Raw genomic sequence first — 26,740 nt, forward strand, 5'->3', positions numbered from 1 at the left:
ATCCTTAAAAAAATTAAGCATTTTGTGCATATTATGCGTATAAGAAAAAAAACACCTCACAAAAGTCATGAATGACGCATTCTCATTGGTCAATTTAATTTCACATGCAGCAGAACGATTACTTTTAATTGGTCCAATTGCCGTTTCAGCACGTCAGGAATGAAATTCAGAAATTATATTCTAAAAAGTCATATCGTATTATGAAATGCATATATTGATACGACCTGTTTTCGTAATGTTACATTGTTGTCGTGTTTTGCGAGCCATGAATGAGTCAGCTGTTAAATGTATATATATAGGCAGTTTTGGGTACTAGATTTATGGTCACATTTTCGAGCAGTTTCGTGAAAAGTATATTTCGTAGTTTTTGTTAAGTCACTAATGTATTTCGAATAATACAAAAAACTTACATAAACCCACGATACAGGGTCGTCGCATAACTCGTAAAAACAAGTGTACACCACCTTTATTTACGAAATCGCTAGGCAAGCCGATTCTACGGCAGCAGACCATTGATGTATAATATTAAACTGTGACTTTATTTAGCATTGCACTGTTGTGTTTCGGCGTGGAAAGTAAGACAGCCGGTGAAATTACTGGCACTTGAGGTATCCCATCTTAGGCCTCTAGGTTGGCAACGCATCTGCAATACCCCTGGTGTTGTAGATGTCTATGGGCGGTGGTGATCTCTTACCATCAGGAGACCCACTTGCCCACCAAAAAAAAAGTAAATATGTATGTATGTATGCCGGCTTTTGTAAAATTTTGTTTCATTAACCGCCGAGGAGTTCCGTCCTGCGGGAATGATGCTGGCCGGACCACGAGAAAATTTCACTAACAGATTATTGACACTAGATTTTTCAGCTTTTCGGACACCAGAAAGTGGTGAAAGATGGTTTGCAAATTTTCAGGATCTTTGTAAATTCTATATACACGTGATGATGTTAAATAAAAGATTATGAGTAAATATAAAAAATAATAATAATATGAAAGAATATTTAGTCACAAAGCCTAAACAAAAATGTCAGGTTTGGTTTATTATACACGATGCACATTCTTGCTAAGATTATATATCCACGTAGCAGACAACACCGTGTAACAAATCTGCCGCTCAAGAAAGGGTTTTGCTTCGTCCGATATGTCTTCGTTGGCTTTTGTTTTTATTTGCTATTCGTTTTAAAGGATAGGGTGTATTTGGGTTTTAGTGCGATTTCTTTCGACAGTCGATTGGGGAGGCGATGTGTGACGGCGATGTGCCGTTGAATGAGGGCTATCGCGAATGAATTCGCCGCTAGCGGCGCTAGTGTAGCGTGAGGTCTCCGAAATGTCAAATCTCATAGTTTTTGGGTGAGCTACGCGGACTATTTATAATAGAATAATTGTGAATATTTTGCATTACCTGAAATTAATTATGGCAATTATGCGTTACGGGGCAATGAATGTCTGTGTTTTAAGACAGTTTTGTCTTTCGGAAACTTTTGGGTACCTCCCATAGACGAAGTGGGGGTGTTTTTTTTTCTCATCCAACCCTATAGTGTGGGGTATTGTTGGATAGGTCTTTTAAAATCATTAGGGGGTTGCTAAAACGATTTTTCGATTCAGTGATCTGTTTACGAAATATTCAACTTTAAAGTGCAAATTTTCATTAAAATCGAGCGTCCCCCCCCTCTAAAATCTAAACCGGTGGGTGGAAAAATTTGAAAAAAATCAGAATGGTAGTAAGTATATCAAACTTTCAAGGAAAACTATAACGGCTAAGTTTGCTTGAGAATTATTAGTAGTTTATGAGTAAATAGCAGCCTAAGGTATTAAATATATCTAAACTTGGAAGATTCCGTGTAAATTACGAAATCCTTAGAAAAATATTACTTAATTTTTTCGTAATGGCTACGGAACCCTATTTTGGGCGTGTCCGACATGCTCTTGGCCGGTTTTTTTCCTATAAGATTTTTTACTGAAGCTTAGATTTTGGTTAAGTTTGCATCGGCCCGAAGGGCGAAAAGCATACAGAAGTAGGAGCTCCGCTTAGCCGACACTGTTTCAGTGTCGATAAAAATTGGGTAAAATACGAATATGAAAATTTTCTTCCGTAAAAAGCCATAGACGCCATAGTGAGAAAAAAGGCATTTGGGGAAAAACGCGAATGGAAATTACCTACGCTACAGGTAAATAACGAATGATCTAACCAGCCAGACAATCCAAACTAATCATCATTATCTATTAAACTATAGTTGTAGTTGTTATTTAACCGTACAGTAGCGCATTGAAAGGGGAATAAATGTAACATAAAAAGTACCATTTCATCGCGAAAATATGGCACAGATTGCCAGACGGTCTTACCAAAATATATACATTCTTATTTATATAACATCCAGAGAGCATCCTATTTAGAAACGTATTCGTGATCCTCGGGGAGTGAGATGAAATTACGCAAGTCTTACGTAAACTGCGGAGTCTGCGGAGTCGGGGTACAAGTTTCGTGTTTTCACATCAATTTTTAAACTAACTATTCGGCCAGATATAATATTATCAAATTAGAACATGATTTTCGTCGCGTAAACAATGTCGCGATGAACTTTTGGGTAGCACAACGAATAGCTACTTAGTGGAAATTGTGGCAGGAAAGAAGTCGTAATTCCGCTCAAGCATTCTATCAGCTTCGGTTATGAGTCCCAAGGGCACAACTCGTGTTGATATACAAAGTTAGAAATGTTATATAAATTGTTGCCAAATAAAGATAAGGCCTTTTCGTCGCGCAAGATCTTGGAATATTTTGAGAAATCCTTTGAATAATTTTTAGTTATTCAAACTACTAGTCGAAATTCAAAGTCTTATTATTAAGTAATTTAAATTATTATAGTTATGAAGACAGAGCCGCTTCGAATCGAAAATGTGAATCTCTCTTATTCTCTATGTAGTAATTTCTAAAAAAATATATTTTTTTATGCTACCCTTAAGACTCTCAAGGAAGACATAATTATTGTCCTTATTTAGTCCATCAGTTACTACTAACTAAGTAACTAAGTAATTAATCGAAGACCTCAATAAGACCTCAAAGCTCACAAAGTATTTACTACTAGCTTAATCCTGGTACTTTGATTTTTTGTCATATCCTTTATTTCTGCAATTTAAATCTTTTCATCACATAAGGGCCATGTTTTTCATTTGATGATTTTTTCCTACTTTGTTTGTATAAATTTTGTATACTTAATGTATTGTATGAGTATGTTTAAATATTATTACGACACATAAAACTGTAGGTACGATACTAACAAAAATGTAAAACAGGTAGGAAAAATAGACAGTTTTAATGAATTCATTTTATGTTTATAAACTTAATGCCGCATGACGGGCACCGACGGTAAGGCAGGCCGAGGCGGAGATGGCGAGATGACCTGGACGCGGAACTGAGAGAGGCCAAATATATCACTGGATAGAGACATGTGGAAGTCAAGAGGAGAGGCCTTCTCCCAGCAGTGGGACACAGTTATAGGCTAAATATAGTAATAATAAACTTTATAAAACCCGTATTTTTGCAAAAATTATATTGAAAAATATTTAATGAAAAATACTAAATTCACAAAAAATTGCTTTTTTTTTGCTATATTTCTTTCATATATTCAAGAGGGATAGAGTTCCCCTTGAACATTTTTAAGTTCGAATAAGCTGGTTAAGCTGTCACACCGTCAGATTTAATTACACTTATCTTACGCAATTTTATTGTATCGCAAGTCTAATCGATTCACAGTCGGCGCCAGCGCGTCTGGGCGCCCTCAATCGTAGATCAGAATAATTCATTCTGTTTATTTGATTGCATTCTTCTCAGCAAAGCTTCCAATACAATGCTGAAATGGAGTATTATTAAACCGCAATGTTAGTATGGTTGAATGATCTGTCAATTTATATATGTAAGTATGTATGTATATTTTGACGGAGGGGGTGTTATAAGTTTGTCGCCAATGTCTGTCTGTCTGTGGCATCATAGCTCTTAAACTTATGGAATTTCAATGCAGTTTTTTTCGTGAAAGCGAGTTTCCTTAAGGGTGGTTCCTAGCTATGTTTAATAAAATCGGTTCTAAGCCGTTTTTGAACTTTGAAATAGCATATGTTGGGGGTTTTCAACTTTTCTAAGTTACTAAATTAAACGTTTCAATTCACGATTATGAGCCAGGAGCGGTCCGACTTACATATGAAAAAATCTTCCGAAAATATCGAAACTAGTCGGACCGTTCCAGGGGGCTATAGGTACTACGAAATTCGAAAATCGGAGTTCGTATCGTACCGTCTCACTCACTCTCGTATTAAATAATATAAGTGTCAGCGGGATGGCAAAATACGAAGTTCGAATTTTGCACTTCGTAGTACAGGGCCAGGTTTATAATAGTTATAATCTTTAGTTGAACTGTTTAATTTTGTAATTTTATCAATTGTTTTTGTCTCACAAGTTTAAGTAATATTATTTTCTAAGTTGGTTAGGTTATATTTATTAAGTTTCGTTAAGAAGTGATCTTCGGCCGGAGAAGTCCCCCAGTCTGACCCTATACTGCGAAATACTAAAATAGAACTTCGTACCTATCTTGCCGGCCCGCTTACGCTAAGATTAATTAATACGAGAGTTAGAGGGACGGTACGATACGAACTTCGATTTTCGAATTTCGTAGTAGCCCCCCTGACACGAAAAATGGATTAGAGGCTCCGACTTGTAGAACTAGGGCCCACGTCGCCGCTACGTGACTTGGGCCCCAATAGAATGTACGAGAAAAAGTACTAAATTATTGCCAAACCCTATATACATTATAGTTATATCGACATGACAGATACGTTTCTATTCGACGGCGGCTGGAATTTTACATTTATTTATAAGTTCAAAGGCTATTTGAAAATGTCTAATAGCCAACGGTGTCGAATCGTGAAATACTTTTAACTTTATAATAACGGGTTGTTCGTTGATTTATATGATAACTAAATATGCTTTCAACAAAGTTTTTCAACTTGAATATATCGATTTTATAGTTGCTTAAATAATATGGTTGTTTATTATTTTTCTTATCTTATCTAAATAACGGATATAATTATAAACGGTAAACATCCACATCGAAGAGTAGAAAAAAATGAATTGATGCCAATTAGGTACAATAAGGTAACATACCTACGTAATTGGTACATATTTACATAATGTTATATGATTAATTATGGCAACAATTTTGCACGCAATTATTTAGTTCCTATTTCATTCGTTTTTTGTAGATTTAAGCGAGCGTTATAGTCTTTTTTCCATAAAATTAAACAAAGTAAGTTATTTACACCTAGGCTTACTTCTACTATTATTTATTCTGTGCCTTAGGGCCCTCGCCCACGGCGACTTTTTGTAGCGATGCAGTCGCGCGTTTTGTAAATGCTCGACAGCATCGATACTAACGCGCGTTAGTCGCATTGGCAACGCGCTACAGCAGGGCTACTACGAAACTCTAAACTCGTAGTTCGTATCGTACCATTCCTCTCGCTCTCATATTAAATAGTATAAGTGTTAGAGGGACCGCACGACACGAACTTCGAGTTTCGAGTTTCGTGGTAGCCCTGCAGAAGCGATGCCAACGCGTTACAAACGCGCTACAGCATCGCGACTGTATCGATGTAAACGCGTGACGGTGTGAAGGGAGGGAGGGTGAAGCACGACAGTAGCGCGTTTGCATCGCGACTAATTCGTGGTTATGTGGGCGAGGGAACACAGCCAGCGACCGCATCGCGACTGTATCTATGCGAACGCGCGACAGCATCGCTACTGCATCGCTACAAAATTTTTATTATCGGTTTCAAATTAATACACGCAGCTATTTTGTCAATTATAATTAATAATGCTTAATCTAGTGCTCTTAGGATGTTTAACTATTCAAAATTAGCAATGAAAAATAAATTGACAACCTTGTACAAAAAATATACATAAAAACGAATAGTTTACAAAAACAGAAAAAAAGAGTTTCTGGTAAAAATTAACACATTGCAGATAGCCGAAAAGAAGAGTCGATAATTTCGTATTAAAAAATCTAACTTACAAAATTGAACGGAGAAAATTTACAAAACAAAATAAAAATAAAACTAAAAGTAGCTGTCACAAGGGCGGGAAAGAACGACAAGCTTCTTTTTTTTTAATTAAAAAGTTTATGAGCTTCGAGTCCCCACGGCCCAGGAGTTAAAAGCCGCAAATATATAGCTGTCCAGAATGCTGAATTATATTTTCAGAATTTTATGTTATACTTGTCGGTGTCTGGTAGGTTCCAGTTCCTGGATGACAACCCTTCCCGATGCATATTTAACAGGATTGGAAAGATTTAAGTCCCGGCTTCTTGCTGGTCAATCCATCAGATTAATTCCCACTTGAACTTGCGTTACTTAGGGTTTTGCTCAAATATTTAGCAGTCATCTGGCTATTTTCCACATTGCAGTGACATATTCTGAATGTGTGCAGAACAGTTCTGGTTATTGGTAGAGTCATGCTTTCCATCATGGGAATACGGAGAGGATCTTGGATTATCTTGACTTTTGTTCTTCGCCACAAGGTCAGTAGGTACTGTAAATAGTAAGTTTCAGCTTCTATTTTTGTTAAATTGAAGATGGTCTTAGACGTCTTCCGGTGCTTATTTCTTGTTTTCTTCTTAGTACATATTTTTACAAAATATAGGTAGGTGTGTCTTTGGATGCAACAGCTCGAAGTTTGTAAACCTTAGTAGTAGGTACGTACACGACGCTAAATAATTACGCAACCCGTTGGGAATCAAGTAGTAAGGGCAGCCCGCCACTACTGGCGGGGTGCTCTGCACACCTAAGCATCGTTGAGTAATGGAAAAAAATCACATAGCTTCTGGTCTTCAATGCAGTCTTGGCCTACATTCCAACTTTGCAATGTTTTTCGAGCATTCTTCAATGGGGTACTACCTAACTGTTTACTCGCATGTTTCCTTTATTGACATAAGTATACATTGGATATAAAATGAAACGATAACAATTGTGTGAATTAAAAAATGTCTAAACCCTGTAAGCCAAAAACTTAACGTCTGGGACGGTACATATTTTATTTCGACTCATACTACAAATATAACTAACTACACATATTATTTACATTTAAAATAATTTTATTTATTTACAAGTTGCTATTTTATTTTTATCTATTAATCTGAAAATATAGTATAATCTTTAAATATTTTCCACATACAGTGGTTAGATTGACTTGTTACTAGATAAAATAAATGGGTAACCTACCTATTTTAGTCAACAAAAAGTACCGCCAGAATAAAATCGATTCCTAATCCAAAATCCAAAAATAATAATATCCAAATGTATCAATAACATATTTAACAAGATTCTTCATTTTAACACTTATTTTTGAAGCATAAGACAATACATAGATAATAATATACAATCCTATTAAGTATGACAAAAAAGCAACAACTTGATAGCATGCAGATAATTTTCCTACATGGCGCATTTTTCGATTTTTGATTTCGAAAAGAGACACCATAAAAATACTTTTTCACCTCAAACCATTGGCCCTAGAAGAGTGAAATTTTACATACAGATTGCTTATTCAATGTAGACAAGGAATAAGGATCGATTTTTGACAATTCTCACGGGGTAAAGATTTACAATAAACTATTTCCTAGATAATAATAGAACAGGCATAAAAATATTATTTTTAAGTAACTCACTAGCTGCAGTTATTATAGAGACTTAGTACTTGGCAGCCATCTTACATCCCTCAGAGATATAGAAGTGCAAAGTGCAATAAGTAGGCATTTTTGGAATTTGACGAAGTCGCACGCAAAAGATTGTTAGCATTATAATAAATTCATGAGAAAAATTATTAATTCCACACTAACTATTGTTAACACCAACCACGTGTAAAATAAGAAGGAAAAAATATAAATCATAATAATAGCGTCAGTATCGTCACTGCTCTAAACAACCAAAAACACTGACTCAAACCACACTGGTCTTCGTCAAACAAATCTTCTACTGCAACTAAAGCCCATTGAAGGTGTAAATTTTGCTTTTATGCCTAAAAACATTATAAATTAATGACTTACTAATAATATCTATGTCCATACCTAGTGCCATCCATGAAGACGCGTTATTTTGTCAAAATTAGACATTAATGACATTGTATATTAAGAACCACGGCACGCGTCATCGTGAATGACTCTACCTATAATGAGTAGCAGTGTATAACTAATAATTCAATGAGGAGCAGTAATATTCAATTGAGTTGAGTATATTAACTAAGCAATTTTATCTATTTTGAGCTAAACAATAAAATAATTAATTATGTTAATTATTGTTTAATTATTAGTATTATACTTTTACGAATAAGTAAATTAATTACTTGATTGTCGTGTCGACTTGCGACCACGGCCGTTGCAATGTGGTCGAAACGTCGAAGTGATTTTAGCAATAAATAGGTTGTCGTGGTTAAGTTCCGAGGTATGTTAGTTACGAGTGAGACTCGCAAATGTTTGAAAAATTATGTAAGTACTTATGATTTGTCAATATTCAGGTAAACTCCAACCCCTCGCCTTAATGCAACCCATGATTCCTCTTTGAAAATTAACTGTCCAGACTCTGGACCCCAGAGAATTGAGAACGCGCCCGACTCGTTGCTGCCTCTGCACCCGAGACGGCCATTGGCTAAACGCTGCCGTCGAGGAGCATCGACACTATCCTGGACGGAAATACTTTGGCATACCTAGCAATTTTTCTAAGACTTGCTCCCAGAATAAAATATGCATTCCTCATAATTGCGTTTGTGGCAAAGTTGTGGATCAACCGGGACGACATGGTCTTTTACTCGTATGTGACAGGAGCGCTGGTAGTACCTATGTACTGTCACGGCACTATTACTAATGGCTTGGTATGTCGGTCGCTTGACACCGCGTCGGTGCCTCGGATTTAGAGCTAGCTGGCATGGTGAGGGACAATGGCAAGCATCTAGACGGGGTCACCCTGGTGCCGTGGAAACTCGGCAGAGCCCTGGTATGGAGCGCTACCAACCGTTGACACATTCGCTCTGTCCCACGTCCAGGCCATCAGTTAACAAGCCAGCGGAGTTTGCAGCGCTAGCAGTTGAGACTTTAAGGCCCTGGTTAGCCAACATGAAATCTTTTACAAGGGTCCTGTCGATCGACGCCTCAGGGGATCCAAGAGCTGGCGCGTGCTTATCCCAACAAACTGCCCTTGCGGTCCAATAATGGTAGAGCCGCCACCCAGCGTTAAGGGAACCCTGCCACATCTTCTGGCCTGCAGGCCCAGATCATGATCTTTTGGGCGCGGTTTTCTTTTTATAATTTTACTTATATTTTTTTAGTTAAGTTGTCCTAGGTTAGTCCTAGTTTGTTCTTTTGTATATTTATCACCTAATTGAATTTGAATTTTAGTTCTTAATGTTTTTTGTTATTGTTTAGATATAAGGTGTATTAAATATTAGGAAATAATAAATATACACCCATTTTCTCAACTTCCTTCTGACGCCACTGCCAAGTGGGGTAAGTATAGGAACTAGGTTATAGTTATAGCCTTAAATATGAAGTGGGATATCAGTACTTATAAAACTTTGATTTGAGATTAATTTATTCATTATATGTACCTACATGCCTAGGTCTGTTGAGTGAAGTGGGATGGAAGCTTACCTGCGCAGAAAGCCGGTAAAGTTGCTGGAACTTCTTTAATTTAACAAACAACTAAACTGAGCAAAAAGTCATTGGCGCAGCCTGTTGTAAGTTGGACAGTCGACCTATAAATTACGATAGGAATGCGACAATCACGCATTTTTCTTAATTGTGGCATTTGTGGCTTTTTTTTTTCAAACTCGCCGTTTTTAGGGTTCCGGAGACAAAATGGCAAAAACGGAACCCTTATAGTTTCGCCATGCCTGTCTGTCTGTCTGTCCGTCCGTCCGCAGCTTTGCTCAGGGACTATCAATGCTAGAAAGCTGTAATTTTGTACGGATATATATGTAAAATGGTAAAATAAAAAAATCAAAAATATTTTTTTCAAGGTACCTCCCATAAACGTAAAGTGGAGGTGATTTTTTTTTCTCATCCAATCTTTTAGTGTGGACCGTATCGTTAGAGAGGTCTTTTAACCATTAGGGGTTTCTTAAGACGATTGTTCGATTCAGTGATTTTTTTGCGAAATATTCAACTTTAAAGTGCAAATTTTCATTAAAATCGAGCGTCCCCCCCCCTCTAAAATCTAAACCGGTGGGTGGAAATTTAAAAAAAAATCAGGATGGTAGTATAAGTATATCAAACTTTCAAGAAAAACTATAAGAGCTAAGTTTGCTTGAGAATTATTAGTAGTTTTACTCTTAAATAGCAGCCTAAGGTATAAAATATACATAAACTTGGAAGATTCCGTATAAATAAAATACGAAATCCTTAGAAAAATATTACTTATTTTTTTCGTAATGGCTACGGAACCCTAGTTTGGGCGTGTCCGACACGCTCTTGGCCGGTTTTTGTCTGCTGCTACTGCTATTTAAGACATGAAGTAGAATTAACCAGTTTAACCCAGTCGCACGCGGGACGTCTTGCCGCAAATGAGATCTCCATAAGGTAGTGATTTGAAGACGTAGCTATTTAGTTCTAACTGATTTTCCACTATTAAATCCAAATTAACCGTTTAATTTCGCCAAAACACACTGGTTATTAAAAGAACAAATTAACAGAAACTTAAACCGATATCGTTAGATCAACGGATTCGGTAGTTAAATCCAGCTGTTTCTTTATATAGCTTGTAGACAAACGAAGATGTGAGTAGGTACCGATTATGGACACTCGCGATTTCCTGGAAGTCACTGTTGCGGTGCCAACTTTTTAGATAGTTTGAACACATTCGTACACTTTGCCGAGTGAAGTCCATACCACAACCGTCCGCTAAACAGACTCAAGACCGCGAAATCGATGTTTACTGCAAAACCATACAATCTGACAGCTCATGTCAGCATCATTATTATTATATTTAGCCGTACGTAACGATCGCTGTGATCGTTTCGGCTCCCCCTACCACCCGCTTTGTACGGTGATTTATAATAAAGGCGGAAGCATATACTATTAAAACGCGACGCCACGCCACGTCTTTCGAAGCATGTTTCTATCTGCACCTGACCATAATAAATATATGGGACTGAATAGTACTGACACGCGTTGGGTGGGGTGTGCAAGTGTGTTGTAGAGTCGGGTTTTAAATAGTACCTATGTCCGCACGCATGTTCGTACACAGGCACGTGTCGTGGTTAGTCAAGATTTGCGTAGCCATGTGTACGAGCCTAAGGGAATTGGGTATTGGGGCTTTTACCTGGTGAGAAGCAGAGTCGCCAGCAAGTAGAAAACGGAGGGGTGCACGCTGCACTCGCACTCCTGCGGCGCGGTCTGCTCCATAGCTGCGTCCGCGCCGAGCTTGTGGTAGGCGATGTACGCACGCGCGGGGCTGCCGTGGGGAGCAATTTTCGTGGCCTTGGATCGCTCCCGGTTGAATAGGTCATCTGGTCGCCGTGAGGCTTGGCTCCTCACCTGGAAAAAAAAACTTTAGTCTATTGCTGCTGGCAGTAAAACGTCAAAACTAAATAATGTGGGAGTCGCTTTATAGGAATTTGAAAAATCCCTTCTTAGTTCTCCTACAAGATCTGGTCTAGCCTTGTCTAGCAAATCTTATATCTCTAGTTTTAGGCTGAGCCTGTATGTCAGTCAATCAATCAGTCGGTCGGTCAATCTCGTTACTCTCTTATGGCGACTTTCGTTCGAGACTTCCTTTACCATGAACTCGATTACCACTATCCCGCGGAAACTTTGCAATTTTCCAGGATAAAATCTTCCCTATATCCTTCTTAGGGTCTTAAACTATCTCCATCCTTCAAAATGTTAGTAAGAAATAAGGATTAGTAAGGATACGAGGATTTGGTTTATACGAGTAGTTGTAGAAGATTTCTATCTTTTTCCATTCTTTACATTTTCTTTTCAGTTTATCTACGCTGCGCTTGGCCGGCGGCATCTCTAATGAATCCCAACTTAAGTTTAACCTAGGTCAGCTGGTGACTAGGTCTTGGTTATGTAAGGGGTTTAGATTACTGACCTCGGGTTAGATAACATCGCAGCGGAGGTGCAAAATTTAGTTTGCCCGTTTACCATCTTCAAAGCGTAGCAAAAATAGAGTAGTCTGGTGCCCTTCATTGAAGCCATTTTATGGTAGGTATTAATTGACAGGTATGTAACTCTGTGTCCAGCATTTTTTTTTCATTGCACCTTTCTACTTTACCTTAGTCTCAATATTTTTGAATCATCCAAAAATAATGTCGTCTCGTCTCTAACTCTATTAAGAAACAGTATACATGGGTGGCTAAAAACCGAAAACACGCGTTTTCCCAGAAATAAGACCAGCTAGATCGATTATTCACCGCCTAAACTCCCCACCTAGCTGATCGGAACACTGGTAGGAGCCAAAATTATTTCCTAAATTAACTAGATCCTAAAACTGGTCAACTTTTTGAAGGACGGCCCTTGTATGCAGGGGACAGAGAGCAGTAGAAGATTAAATAGGCTAACAATAATAATACCTAATAATAATAATAAAATAACTAGGTCCTGGCGCTTCGCCCGGCCGCTGCCATGCCCGCTCGCTTGGTTCGCGCGTTGTGTAAAAAAAAACGGACCAAGAGCGTGTGGGACACGCCGAGGATAGGGTTCCGTATTACGGAAAAATCAAGTAATATTTTTCTAAAGATTTCGTATTGTGTACGGTACGGACTACGGAATCTTCCAAGTTTATGTAGGTATGTTTTATATCTTAAGCTCCTATATATTGACTCTTACATAAACTACTAATAATTCTCAAGCAATTTTAGCCGCTATTTTTCCTTCTTAATTTGATATATTTACCACCATTCTGAATTTTTTAATTTTTTTTTCACCCAACAGTTTAGAATTTAGAGGGGGGCGCTCGATATTAATGAAAATTTGCTCTTTAAAGTTGAATATTTCGCAAACAGATCACTGAATAAAAAATCGTTTTAGCAACCCCCCAGGTTTTAAAAGACCTATTCAACGATACCCCACACTATAGTTTTAGTCGAGAAAAAAAAATCACCCCCACTTTATGTCTATGGGAGGTACTTAAAAAAATATATTTTAGTTTTTTTTTGTTGTTATGTATAGTCATGCCAAATTACAGTTTTCTAGTACTAACGGGCTCTGAGTTTATCCGCGGACCGACAGACAGACAGACAGGCAGACGGACAGACATGGCGAAACTATAAAGGTTCCTAGTTAACTACACTGAATTCTAAAAACTTAAAAACTAACACTCCTTCTCGTGTCGCTCGTCGTTATACTTAAGTAATTCTCTGTCAATGTCATAAATTGACAATTGTAATTGACCAATTTTAATTAAGTATTATTAAGTATTTTATTTATTATTTTAACATCTAATTGCGTTAAAAGTACTTGCGGCATAGTTACTTTTGATGTATGTATAATAATAATTAAATGAGTATTTCAACCAAAATCACAATAAAAGTAACGTGAAACTTGCCCGCTATACTGACTGCCAAAACTTTCGCCAAGTAAATGCACAATAAATATTTATTAGCCATGTCAGTTACCACCCGTAGTGCCCGTAGTAATAGCCAGATCGAACGTAAGTACATCGAAACGACTTGATAACTACTATTGTTAACTTACGCTGCGGGAAATAAACACAAAATACTTACTCGTTCATCGGCATCAGAACCGGCACGATAAAACACCTTAACAAATAGTATGACCTCACATGTTCCTTTTTTAATTAAGAGAGTAATTTGAAAGGGTATTTTTTTGTCGCGTGACTAGTGGTGGGAATGAACGTTCCCTCGCGATTGGGGTCGGTTTTCAGAGCACGAGCGACACTCCCCCGCTCTCGACACGAACTGAAGAAAATGAAGCAGTTTTTAGTAACGTGGAAAACAGGAAAGCGTCGAGTATCGACATAATTTTTTTCTTTGTTGTAGTAATTAGTGCTACAATCAAAGACCAATAAACTAACTTTATCATCTTATCTTCTCTTTATCATCTTTATCTAAATAAATTAAATACTTCCCAAAGTTACTATTCCACGCGGACGAAGTCGCGGGCAGAAGCTAGTTATTAATAAAGATTAGCATTACATAATTTAGTATTTCAGACATTGTACCTACTCATATTATTATGTTCTTCACGCTTACATAATCACCCAAAACGTATATGTTTCTGTATACGAAAATTAAATTGTGCGTGTTTTTGACATAAATATATTATTGATGAAATAAGTAATGACTAAAATCAAAAGAAAATAGGGGCCGCTAATATTAAATATAATTAACATTCATCTTAACATTCCTTGTCTGAAAATGGTTTTATTAATACAACAACACTATACAATATACTTTATTTCATTGTACTGAAGAAACTCAAGTGACCCTTATTTACTTTAGACTAGTATACATCGATATACTAGGCAGTAAGGCTAAGCCCATCACTAGTTTAGTACTGGGCGGGCAGCAGCTACAGTCTGGGCGGAGAAAGGTCGATAGCTACATCGTAAAAACGCGATGCACTATGCACCAACATTAACTAGGTACTTAATTATAAAAAAAGTTGGTCTGTTTTATATTGACCATGTCTGAAATTTAAAAAAAGGAACTTATTTGAAGGAAGTTAATACTAATATTATATCAATCTAAGTAAGTGCTTTAAAGCGGTAAGTGAGGAAAGAGAGAGAGAGAAAGCTTGAGTTAAGTATGTCTTCGTACACAATAGGTACCGGGGTATTACAGTTACCTACGCTCAATTCACGCAAGAGTTTTTTCAATTAAAATTCAAAACTCGGGAAGCCGTGGTAGCCTAGTGGATGCTAGTGGTTTGACCTATGGCCTCTCAAGGTGAGGATCGTGGGTTCAAATCCGGGCTCGCGCCTCTGTTTTTCTAAATTCATGTGCGAAATTATATTTGAAATTGACTACGAGCTTACAGTAAAGGAAAACACGTGAGGAAAACTGCGCAAACCTGCGAAGCAATGGTGTGTGTGAAGTTCTCAATCCGCATTCTAAAACGAGGTCTGTGCCCAGCAGTGGGACGTATATAAGCCGTGATGATGATGCTGATGATGACTTTAAAGTGGTGAGTGGGAAAGGCAGAGTGAGAAAGGTTAAGTACCTATTTACCTATTGTGTTCGGACGCAACGTCCCACAGTTAGGCTCTATGCACACAAGCGTTTTTTTATAGTTAGGTATAGGTTTAGATAGGGGAAAACGAGCAGGAGGGTCACCCGATGGAAAGCAATCACCGCCGCCCTTGGACAACCATAAGTCCATAACATAAGCTGTTACAGATGCATTGCCTCCTGCCGGTCCTCGCCGTCCATTTAAAATTATCTAACCGATAAATTGATAAGTACCTACGTGGAGCGGTTTTATAAAGCATTTTTGGATTTAAAATCGAATCGCATTTTAAATAGCGTCAAACGTTGTGGACATTTGTACGCGACGTTTTATAAGCTCTCATAGCAATTTGGGCCTTAAATTTTCCCTATGCCATGAATATACTTAATGCCTTTGCCACAATACTTGTAAGTACTTGTTATCATATCATTGCACTGACCTTTGAATTGTCATACAAAATTACAGATATTCGATCTTAAGTTAGTCCCAAATTAACGATCGTGACTGTACATTGTATATTATAGCATGGCAAAAGAAAAAAAATACAGCAGGGCTACTACGAAACTCGAAACTCGAAGTTCGAGTCGTGCGGTCCCTCTAACACTTATACTAAGTATTTAATACGAGAGCGAGAGGGACGGTACGATACAAACTTCGAGCTTCGAGTTTCATAGTAGCAATGTTCTAAACAATGATACCCCATCTAATAAAAACACAAAAAGCTTAAAATAAAAACTAAACTTTTTTTTTCACTTTGGGTCTAGACTAGAAGATGCATGTTGTGAAAAAATTAAAATATGAAGACTAAAGTAGCTCCAACTTTGTAATATGTCCAAGTAGCACAGCACCAGCGTTTCGCTGGAAAACCTGTATGATAGACGCACACACGGCACGGTCGGACAGATAGACACGTGAGTGCAATGCAATGCGTGCAAAATTTCATTTAATTTCATTTGCAATGGGGTCTTGGGCCTGCCTAGACCCGAGCCTAGTTGTTGGTCCTAATTCTAATCCTAATTTTAAAGGGAATAGCTGAAAGGTAAGATTTTAAGTTCAACTGCCATCGCCATTTTGTATTTTAGGGTTCCATACTCGAGGGTCCAAACGTTTTATAATAATAGATTTTAATTTACTAACAAAATATGTATTTATAATTAAATACAATTTTTATTTTTTGATGTCGATTTAATGACTCAATACTTCGTACATTTTGCTTAGAAGCATTTATACGGATTTGGCCTGTTTTCTTAATCTACGTGGCATGGATAAAAAGCTTGCGTGGATTGGATTAATTATTATTTTCTCTTACAACACAACGTACAACAATTTGCTTTGTCTGTGAAATCATTTGGCGGGCAATTATGGCGGGAGAGCGCCATTCGTTATGTCAATTTTGTCATCTGTCATTTTGAAATTGAAATTTGAAATCAAATTTTTATGCAAATACAGGTATCCAACATAAACTCACAAATTTCTAACCATAGCATTTAAACGAATTGTACAATAAGCGCTGATTCTAACAATATAGTTAATACAAAGAACTAAAAATATGTGACAAATAATTAATTTAGACGTTACCGTCTTAAATATTAATGAGAAAGATGTTTTTCTTACTATTGTGATGTTGGCAACAGTGGCTTTCCCTTGCGAGTAAAGTTTTTTTGTGTTGGATACTTCTCATCACTCACTATAATACATATCATATTGACATCGACATTTTTTATCTGTGCTGGTAAATGTCGGCGAGTAGTTGGTGTTGGTGAAGAATTTACAAAAAATTTAATTAATTATTAACTTCTAATTGACACAATCTGCGCGGTGGCTAACTGTGTTTACTTCTAAATTACTCAAATTAATTATCAACAGTCAATAAGGCAAGTATCATTAAGTGTTCATTTAAGTATTAAGCTGGCACCAAGAGGTACCTAGTATTTAGGCTTATACTTTGTTTTCCCAAAAATGTACTTTTTATTGTTCTCTCGATGAATGGCGTTACAAAACTCTATAATGTACACATAATTACTTAATACAATAAGTGAACAACAAAGCCACGTGTGAAAAATGCTATTGTTCGAATGACCGTTACAAGTTTTACCCTTTATTTTCTTTTTATTTGTCTGATAAATATGACCAGGGCGTTATTCCGTGCGACCAGTTATTTGTCAAAACTATTCTTTCGTCATGTTTCTCGAAAGAATCGAGACGCAAGCCATTCCTGGGCACTTGTGCTTATCAATGACAATTCAAACTTTCCATATTTATCTACAATCGGTGCATAAACCATGAGCAAATCTACATTAAGATTAAAAACTAAAAATCTTATTGTGAGCTTTTTGAGATTTCTAAATTTTATTTGTAATAAAGACTTAGGCTATGGCCTTGTAGTTTTATTCATAGTTCTATTTAAATCCAGATGGGTGATGTACAAGAGCAAGAAGTGACATCTCCAACAGAGCTTTTGGCGACTGGGCGCAGGAATCTCGCTGTGCGGGACTACCACGCGGCCACAGAAGCCCTGGCGAAGGCCTGTGAGTTCTTGGCCAAAGAACACGGAGACACTGCTGACCAGTGTGCGGAGGCTTACTTATGGTAAGTTGAATTCAACCACTTGCATTTTTTGAGATCTTTCAGGACAATTTGGTGCTAAACTTTTAGCTATTTTTATGAAAATTGAAACTAGAATGTAGTCTATGATGGTCATCTAATTTGTAGCTGTCACATGGCTTTGTAAGCTGTAAGGTAAATTTACACTTTCTTTTTTTCTCTAGCTAGTCTGGAAATTATTATAATTTAGGCACCTCTTAAAAAAAAACTAAAGAAAACAATGAAAATTTTAATTAGATCTGCATCAGCAGTAAACAAAAGGATAAATAATTAGCCAGGTGTTGGGACTTTACTCAGCCAATTCTCAAAACCAAGTTATTGACTGATTTTATTTCATTTAGGTACCTTTAATAATTCTCAAGGTAATCATCTATCCTACAGGTATGGAAAAGCCCTGTTGGGTTTGTCCCGGGAAGAGAGTGGAGTCCTTGGTGATGGCATGCCTGGCGGTAATGCTGATGCCGAGGATGATGATGAAGGTATTCCAGAGAATTACTTTACCTTCCCTTAATCATATTATAATCAGCACGTTAGACAGGTTACTTTCAACATCGTAACTTGTAGCTGACACTTGTAATTGCTTTCCCCTGTCTCGTTCTTCCCTCATGTTATACAGTGCGACAGAAAGAAGTAGCGAAAACGATTGTGACTCCAAGGATGTTATGTTAATAAGGCATTTGCTATGTAATTTATTGTAACTAGAATGACACTTGGGTAGATCATCTATTTCTTGTTATTATTCTGTCCCGTCAGCGAGGGGACAAAAGTAGTACAGTTTAATAGAAGAAATGTTGTGTCACATTATACTAACATGCTTATTAGATGACCAAATATAGAAGGGGCTTAAAACTACTACAACAATGCATTTTTGGCAAATTTTAATCCTATAAATAGACTTACACTTTAAAGAGTGACTTGGGAGACCATAATTACAGTTACATTACATTGATTGACCCACTTAAGCTATTTATTTATTTATTTTTATTTATTTATTTATTGTAGATATATTTCCCAGCATTACAGTCTTGACCAATACACTGAGAAACTACACAAATCACATCTTAAACTAAGGAACAGTGGGAAACTTTAAATAGGAAGCTATACAGATATACTTGATAAAAATAGGCGACTTTTAAATACCAGGGAAGTGTAGTTTCCAGTGGAACACACAAAATTACAGGAAACGGCTAGTTTATTAATAGAGTAGAATGAAATTTAGTTGACATTTGCATAGAACTGTAATTTGAACATTAGTTTTTTATGCCAAAAGTTTATTAATAACTCTTTCCATTGACCAAGAAGATGGTGACAATGGAGAAGATAACGAAGAAAACGGCGAAGAGCAGAATGGTGAAGAAGGAAATGGTGAAACTGCTGTAGAACCTGAAAAGTTGGATGCTGGGGAGGCTTCCAAGGCAGGGGAGGGGTCCTCCGCCATTGACAAGCCTGGCAGTAGCAGTGGTGATACCAGTGATAAACCTGTAAGTTTTGTTTATTTTGATTCCATTATCTGTTGTATTGTATTTGAGACAATTATGTTGATAAAATCTTGCAGAAGTTTTTGTTTTGGTAGTGCCCCTATTGCCTTTTGGTAGGGTAGTGCCATTATTTAGATGACAAGATGTTTCAACAGGATTAAAATATAAATCTTGTTAACTTTTCCTTCTGCTACCATACACGCATGGTATATTAGTGTGACATATTATGATAATGTGTTAAACTCTGTGCTCTAAGGTACTTTACACATCTCTTGAGTTGACAAACAAAACGAATTTTTAATGTGAAATTCATTTTTTTTTCTTTGACAGGGTACATCAAATGGTGATGCAGCAGATGAGTCTATGGTTGATTTAGAAAATGAAGATGATGTCGATAATTTGCAGCTAGCATGGGAGATGTTAGGTTAGCACATTCAGTACTATTATTTGCTGTCTTGTAAACAACATCTGGAAAAAGAAAATCTTTGACATGTTTCATTTAACTCTTGGGTTTCTTTTCTTTTTTCTTGGCTTCAAATCACGATAAATTCCAGTGATCAAGTTACCCATTGAATTTATGTGAAAAAACGCTTAAAGTCCTCTCACTTCGTTTAAATCTAGTACATTGGCGATACTGTGTGAACAAAAAAAAAACTGAGTTTCAACTGTCCATTTATTCCACAGACCTGGCGCGCAGCATCCTGCGCAAACGCGCAGAGAAGGACGGTGGCGCTTCGCGCGCGCAACTGGCCGAGGTCCACCTCGCGCTAGGAGAGGTGGCGCTCGAGAGCGAGACTTACGATAAGGCTGTCATCGATATGCGTGAGTATCTGCAACCACTTCGGCTATGTACTACGAGTATGTGGTTAACTTTCTCAAGCGATACTTTGAAGAGGGACGGCATGCTAAAACCGCACGGATAACCGCGTATATAGTCTGCATACGCAGACTAACAAAACCCAAATCTAACTACATAGCTCCAAACTAACTGGACCCATAACTGGTGTGCCCTTAGGCGCCGTGATAAGTTCCTAAAGGCGTCGCGTAGTGCGCCTGTTAACCCATGACCGTGATTAAAATTCTACTTTATATGTTAAATAGTTTCTTTAAAATATTGTATCCTTCAAATGTACAGAAATGCTGCTAAAATTTATATCCAGTTCGATTTTCGTAAAACTCGTTCGTGAATTACATAGTCGCGCGCGCCTGCCCTTAGCGCAAATTAAGCGCGATCGGCGGCAGTGATCCGCGCCGCCTGCTTCACCGCGAGAACTCCGTCGTTGCTCGCAGGATATTCGTTTTACAACTGCTAGATAGCACAACTGTGATAATAATTAGTTACCTGCACTAGTTATTAATTACACTTTGTTTTCCTTTTTACAGAAAGCTGTTTGGAGATCCAAAAAGAACTCTACCCCAGTGACGATAGGCGGATTGCCGAAACGCATTATCAAATTGGTAATTAGTTTCATTGTTTTTTTTTTAACAAGAACTGCGAATTTTGGCAGTTGAAGAATAAATTAGACAAACTGCTTTTCACAATGAAACAATTTCGTTTATAGCTCCAACGCAGGTCCACTTCACTCCTAACCAAAAGTAAATTGCATTCCTGAGTCTCTTCTCTATTCGATCCCGAAAAAATCAGGTGTGAGCCTAGACTTCTAACTGAAAAGTGATGGGTCAAAATATACCGGTAATAGAGTACCGGTATTCTCAAGTTATTATATTAAGGAACCAGGAATTGAAACATGCACCAATGCCGGTATTAAAGCGTATTATACCAGTTTTTGCTACCGTATTCAATCCCTAATTTATGATCAAACTATTAAAAAGTCATCACTGTTAACAGCTCCTGTTTTTCTTCTCAGGCTTAGCCAACTCGCTCGCATCGAGCTTCGAAGACGCCATCACGCACTTCAAAAATGCCGCAAATATTCTCGAGACCCGTATCAAAACTCTAGAAAACCCAGCAGCAGTTAAAGACGATGCCACAGTCAAGAAGTACTCTACGGCCGACCCGTTCTATTCAGTGGAAGGTGAAATCAAGGAGCTCAAGGAACTATTGCCCGAGATTCAAGAGAAAATACAAGACATGATGGACTACAAGACGGAGGTAAGGCCTTGCGATTGTTTAGAGGAGACGCGGAAGATGTTAAGGAATTTGATGGTAAAAGAAAAGACGCGTTGTGCTGTTGATTGCCAGTCATAAGTTTTATTTAGATTTCTAAATATGAGCGTTTTTTGAGTATACCATTTACAATACATAATTATTAATTAATTAATAGCTAGAACTGGCTTTAATTTTCTTTGACCCAGTGACTTGTTAATAATCTGAATTGTAACTGCTACAATTTAAAAAATAAGTGTAATTAATCATGCTCTAGTTTTTTGTGATTTTGACATTCCGTGTAAATTGTTAGTTTTTGTTCTTTTGAAAGTTCCTGTTTTGAAATGCCATTTGTTGGTTTGTTTGAAATTGTGATATGATTGTATTGAATTGAGACTGTTTCGGTCAGTATTATATTAGGATAGTTTTGCTAGACTTACTAGTGCCTTAGGGCTGGAGTGCCTAATTTTGATGTGTAATTTTATAGTAAAAATCTTCCTGAAAAGTAAAAAACTTACAAATACTTGGCTTCCTTGCGGATATTATGTTGGAGCAGACAAGGTGCTCCTGTATGAAGATTCTGTTTAACACCAAAAAATACCTATTTTTGAATCACATTGTCTGCTTCAATTTGTTGGCAAGTTTTGCAGCTATATTCGAATTTTTTTTTATGAATAATTTAAGCTGTCATTCCAGTAAAATTTTAAAATCAAAAGTATAATATGGATTTGTGAAAAAAAAACGTAGCAAAGAGCCTCCAATTCAATTATTAAGGGGTTGTTTCACCATCCATTGATTAGTGTTAACTGACTGTTAAATGTGATGCCGTCTCGGTCTATTCGAACAAAACAAATAGAGACGGCATCACACCTAACCGCCAGTTAACACTAATCAATGGATGGTGAGACAGCCCCTAAGTCTATTCTTATGGTTCTAGTTCAGACTCGAAAGCCTGTCGAATCTAAAGTTGTATTTTAATACTCAATAGTTTGTAATCCCTTTGAACTGATTAGATTTAAGCGGAAAATTTTACCATGTGGCCATTTTTGTATTGTATCGATGTGGTATTGAAATAAAGTTGATCGGATTTTTTAAATGTGTATTATTTCAGCTGATACCCAATACATGATGGCCATGTGTTTTACAGTCGCCAATATTCACTGATCGTTTGTCTACCTTGTCATAAGACAGGTTGCACTAATGATCAGATAAATGTCAGTGGCTGTAGGCTCTCAGTTCGGCGAACGACATGGCAACTCCATACAATTTAATAGTTAGTCGTTTAGGGGGAATAGGGTTGTAACGGCGAAGGCGGAGGTAAAACTAGAAATAGTAAAGATCCATGATTTACTTTCTATATAAATGCACGAAATTGTACGCTAATTAAAAAAAAAATACTACACATACGAGAAAACAATTACCAATATGTCACCGCTAGAAAGCATACGAGATAAGCAGTCGAGTTTTCAACTTTCTTGTGAATCAGCAGGGCTACTACGTAACTCGAAGTTCGTGTCGTGCGGTCCCTCTGACACTTATACTATTTAATACGGGAGCGAGAGGGACGGTACGATACGAACTTCGAGTTTCGAGTTTCGTAGTAGCTAGCCAGGAAATATGTAAGAATATTTGTATTGTATTGTATGTACGAGAACAGTAAGATCATTATCATCATCATCATCTCAGCCGTAGGACGTCCACTGTTGGACATAGACCTCCCCCACAGACCTCCAGTTGCTTCGGTTGGCAGCGGCCTAACGTAAACTTTAACCAGGTCATCCGTCCATCTTGTTGGTGGACGTCCTACGCTGCGCTTGCCGATCCGCGGCCTCCACTCGAGAACTTTTCGGCCCCAACGGCCATCCGTTCTCCGTGCTATATGGCCCGCCCATTGCCACTTCAACGAGCTGATTCGCTTGGCTATGTCGGTACAGTAAGATATTGTATGCTAATTAAAAAAAAATACTATTATACACGTAATAACGAGACAACAATGATCAATATGTCACCGAATTCAAACTCGTAAAAATGTACGAAAAATGCACAACATTTGTAAAAAAAATGTAATACACGTATTTACTAGTTACGATTACAAAGTATACTTCCTAGCGGTGACATATTGATCATTGTTTTCTCGTAAGTACGTGTAGAATTATTTTTTCAATTAGTATACAATTTCGAACACACTTCTCGTACATATTTTCTGATTCACAAACACGTTTTCTTGGTGCTACTGTATTTATTAGGTGAATTGATATTAGCAACTTAGGTGCCCATACGCTGCATTATTGTTACAGACCATAAAGCGAGTTCGAGAAACGCTCTGCCCGTCCAATGGTGAGAGTTCGCACTTCAATGGCGATGGCCCTTCCTCGGCGCCAGCCAAACCGAAGCCAGCTGCCTCCGACATATCCCACCTTATTAAAAGGAAGAGAAAGTCTAGCGAAGGGGAGGCAGAGGCTTCTGCAGCCAAAAGGGTCAACACGTGAATAAATAATTAATATTAATGTAGAGTCGTCATCACATATATCAGAGCGACTAAAGTTTGAACGCGACATTGTTAAGGGCGTCTGTCGTATTCAGTGATCGCCGATTCGGTTGCCGCGTTGTGGGACATCTGGCAGAAATGTTAATATGGATAAGCCGCTAAGCCTTCGATACCGATTAAACTGTTCGTTAAAAAAAGGGATTTAAGTGTAACAAATTGGTAAAATGGGCTACATAAAAGCATCATATTAAACCATGTATTGAATTCATTCAGAAGATGTTTATTCAAACTTAATCTTATAATAATACCAATTGCTATTATGGATCAATGTTTTAAGTAAATTTGTTAGAGAACATTGTCTTTTACTAAAATCAAATCCCGGAATTCCACGGCTTATCCATATTAATTATCATAATGATAAAGGTCTTTCGCCCCTAGAGGCAAACCAAATCGGTGATCACTGGTCATAACATAATATAGCTTCGACGTTCTGACAGCTTGTTAATTTTAGGGTTCAAACAGCCCTACGAGAAACCATAGGTGGTATTGTTAGACATGTCCTTTCAAAAACATTATATGTTTGTTAAGCTTAAGACCATGCTTCGAGGATCCAATGCAAAATTTTAGGCTTTAATGATGAATTGATGATAGAATATGTAATGAAGTTAAAAGAGAATTAAGTAACAATTTGGCTAATGTACAGTTAAAGACAATTTTAAAACATGTCAGCCTTAGTTTGTTAAAAAAAAATCTAGAAAGCAATGGTATGAGAGGTAATGTCAGGTGAACGATAACAGCACGAATCTCCGACAGAGTTGATACTTCAACGTCTGTATATGTTGTCTTGATACAATTGGAACCAAATTTCAACAAAAACTAGATTAAGTATGGACTGTTAGAACGTTGGAGTTGCTGTAGTGCATTGTTCTTGCATGTGATGACGACTTTAATTATTTCTTAGGGGTATCGTTAATAAAAACAAATATATGTAAATCAAACAACATCTATGTGGGATTGGCATCTCATGTGTCTGCTCACGACATGCCTTAGGTATAGCCTTGTCGTAGTTTGTGACGGTATGATGTGCAGAAAAAAAAAATAGCTAGCGATCCGAAAAAATTGTTAACTAAGTACATATGGATGGAGTTAAAAAGGGTAGATATTGTTAGTAACAATCTGTGTATTTGTATTAAACTTTTTGGATTCTGATTTAAAATTCAGCGCAAGTTTTCACCATTTTCGAAAAGTATTTTCGAGTGATTTGATTTTAAAACTAGATCAGTGATGTATACTAGCTAAAAGGTACGGAAAGTTCCGTTGTGCAACTTGCACTTTCTGTGGCACAACAGAACATATTCGAATTTGTCGTTTTATAAAGTGGTTAGCTAACGAGCAGTGTTACACTTTTAGAACTCCATTTGTATATAATAATAATGATTGTAAACATCAATAACGCATAATACTAGTGTTTTAAGCTCAAAAAGGTAATAAATAGTTCCATATCGTAAATACAAACTGAGACATGGATGCACAGAAAAACCAGAAAAAGAGACCAGCACTGGGAATCGAACCCAGGTCCTCAGCATTCCGTGCTGCGTGCTATAACCCCTACACCACTGCTGGACAGGAATCTAGACACGAATTTTTCCTATGCATACATATCTCAGGTTGATATTTCTACTTTATGCTACTTAAGCAGCAGCACTAGCGACATCTATGTTGCGCCGACAGACGTCACATTCTTTCACGGGATACCCGTACAAGTAACAAATTTGGAGTTGAAATAAAAAATACAAAAAGACTCCAAAAATCAATCATAATAAATAGTTATTTTATGCAATTGTTTCGTAATAGGGGTCGTTAAAACACGAGTGTGGTTTTATCAACAGACGAAACAGACGAAAATTCGGACAATGTGTAAACTGCCAACATGTTTAGGACCAAAATCAATTATCACAATTATAATTAATAAACACCTCTGCAATATCAATAAAACACAAACTCAGCATGTGAGCAACTGCGATGTATCCACGAAAAAAAGATCAGAGAGTGGATAATTCGAATTATTTAGATTTATTTGGTTAGATACTATCAACATGTATATTATATGAGTGTCGTTAGAAAATATTCTAAAATTTAGACTGATTCGGATAATTAAGGCGAAAGACATTTTGGATTTTCAATGCATAAGTAATCAAACGTAGACGTTATTGCCTTTCCATCGGCGTTCATTTATTGATTTCGGTTTCGGTTCATTTCATAGCCAAAGCTGGTACATAAGCTGGTAACGAAAAAGTACCACAATTAGAGCTTGGTCACTGTAAAATTGTGAACACCTGTGTGATCTTGGGGGCACTCAGATCGCCTCCAAATATCAGGTGGAAAGATATTTTCAGCAGTTTGTATAAAAAAATAATGTTAAGCGCAAATACTTTAGGCAGGCATAACACATTTTTATGTTATTATTGCAGATGGCTGCTGGTAAAGGGAATCTGACTTGTCTATTTCCAATGGAGCTATATAGTCGTAAGATTGTTTTGTTAAAATCATTTGGGTATAATTTAAATTAAGATGCACTACAGTCAACGGCCATTATAAAGTAAATTCTGACACATAGCACATCTATGGTTTAAGTATAGTAGATGTTTCTTTCCCATGGTTCACGTTATCAATACCCTAATCAGGAACTTTCGTAGTTGTGCAATGTGCCAGGATTTTCTTTATAACGGTCGGTTGCAGTCTGTAGTTAGTATTTCAAGTTGTAAACTAAGTTAAGATCGGTTTTTAATAAAATTAGTGACTTTATTACTCTCTCGTTTAATAGTTATTTGTGATACGAGGTTGG

General features: G+C 37.2%; 2 protein-coding genes across 3 annotated transcripts in view; one reads left to right on the forward strand and one right to left on the reverse strand.

The window, feature by feature from the left end:
- LOC141429165 (uncharacterized) overlaps positions 1–13,936 on the reverse strand; it is a 55,407-nt gene extending 41,471 nt beyond the window's left edge. The window contains exons 1-2 of the mRNA XM_074089412.1: positions 13,754–13,936; positions 11,347–11,561 (exon numbers count right to left, since the gene is read on the reverse strand). Coding sequence (XP_073945513.1) covers positions 11,347–11,429 — 83 coding nt within the window. The 5' untranslated portion in view covers positions 11,430–11,561; positions 13,754–13,936. The remainder of the gene's footprint in view (positions 1–11,346; positions 11,562–13,753) is intronic.
- Positions 13,937–16,927: 2,991 nt separating this feature from the next.
- Nasp (Nuclear autoantigenic sperm protein) lies at positions 16,928–26,703 on the forward strand. 2 transcript variants are annotated; one of them, XM_074089415.1, is made up of 9 exons: positions 16,928–17,092; positions 17,632–17,807; positions 18,204–18,301; positions 19,122–19,303; positions 19,631–19,724; positions 19,985–20,122; positions 20,684–20,758; positions 21,169–21,413; positions 23,705–26,703. In XM_074089415.1, the coding sequence occupies exons 2-9, from the start codon at positions 17,632–17,634 to the stop codon at positions 23,894–23,896; spliced, it is 1,200 nt and encodes a 399-aa protein (XP_073945516.1). In that variant the 5' UTR covers positions 16,928–17,092; the 3' UTR covers positions 23,897–26,703. The 2 variants fall into 2 exon arrangements, with proteins under 2 accessions (XP_073945516.1, XP_073945517.1); XM_074089416.1 differs by having other exon boundaries at positions 19,125–19,303.
- Positions 26,704–26,740: the final 37 nt, after the last annotated feature.

Source organism: Choristoneura fumiferana, chromosome 6 (genome assembly GCF_025370935.1).
Source record: "Choristoneura fumiferana chromosome 6, NRCan_CFum_1, whole genome shotgun sequence".
NCBI classification, from domain to species: Eukaryota; Metazoa; Arthropoda; class Insecta; order Lepidoptera; family Tortricidae; genus Choristoneura; species Choristoneura fumiferana.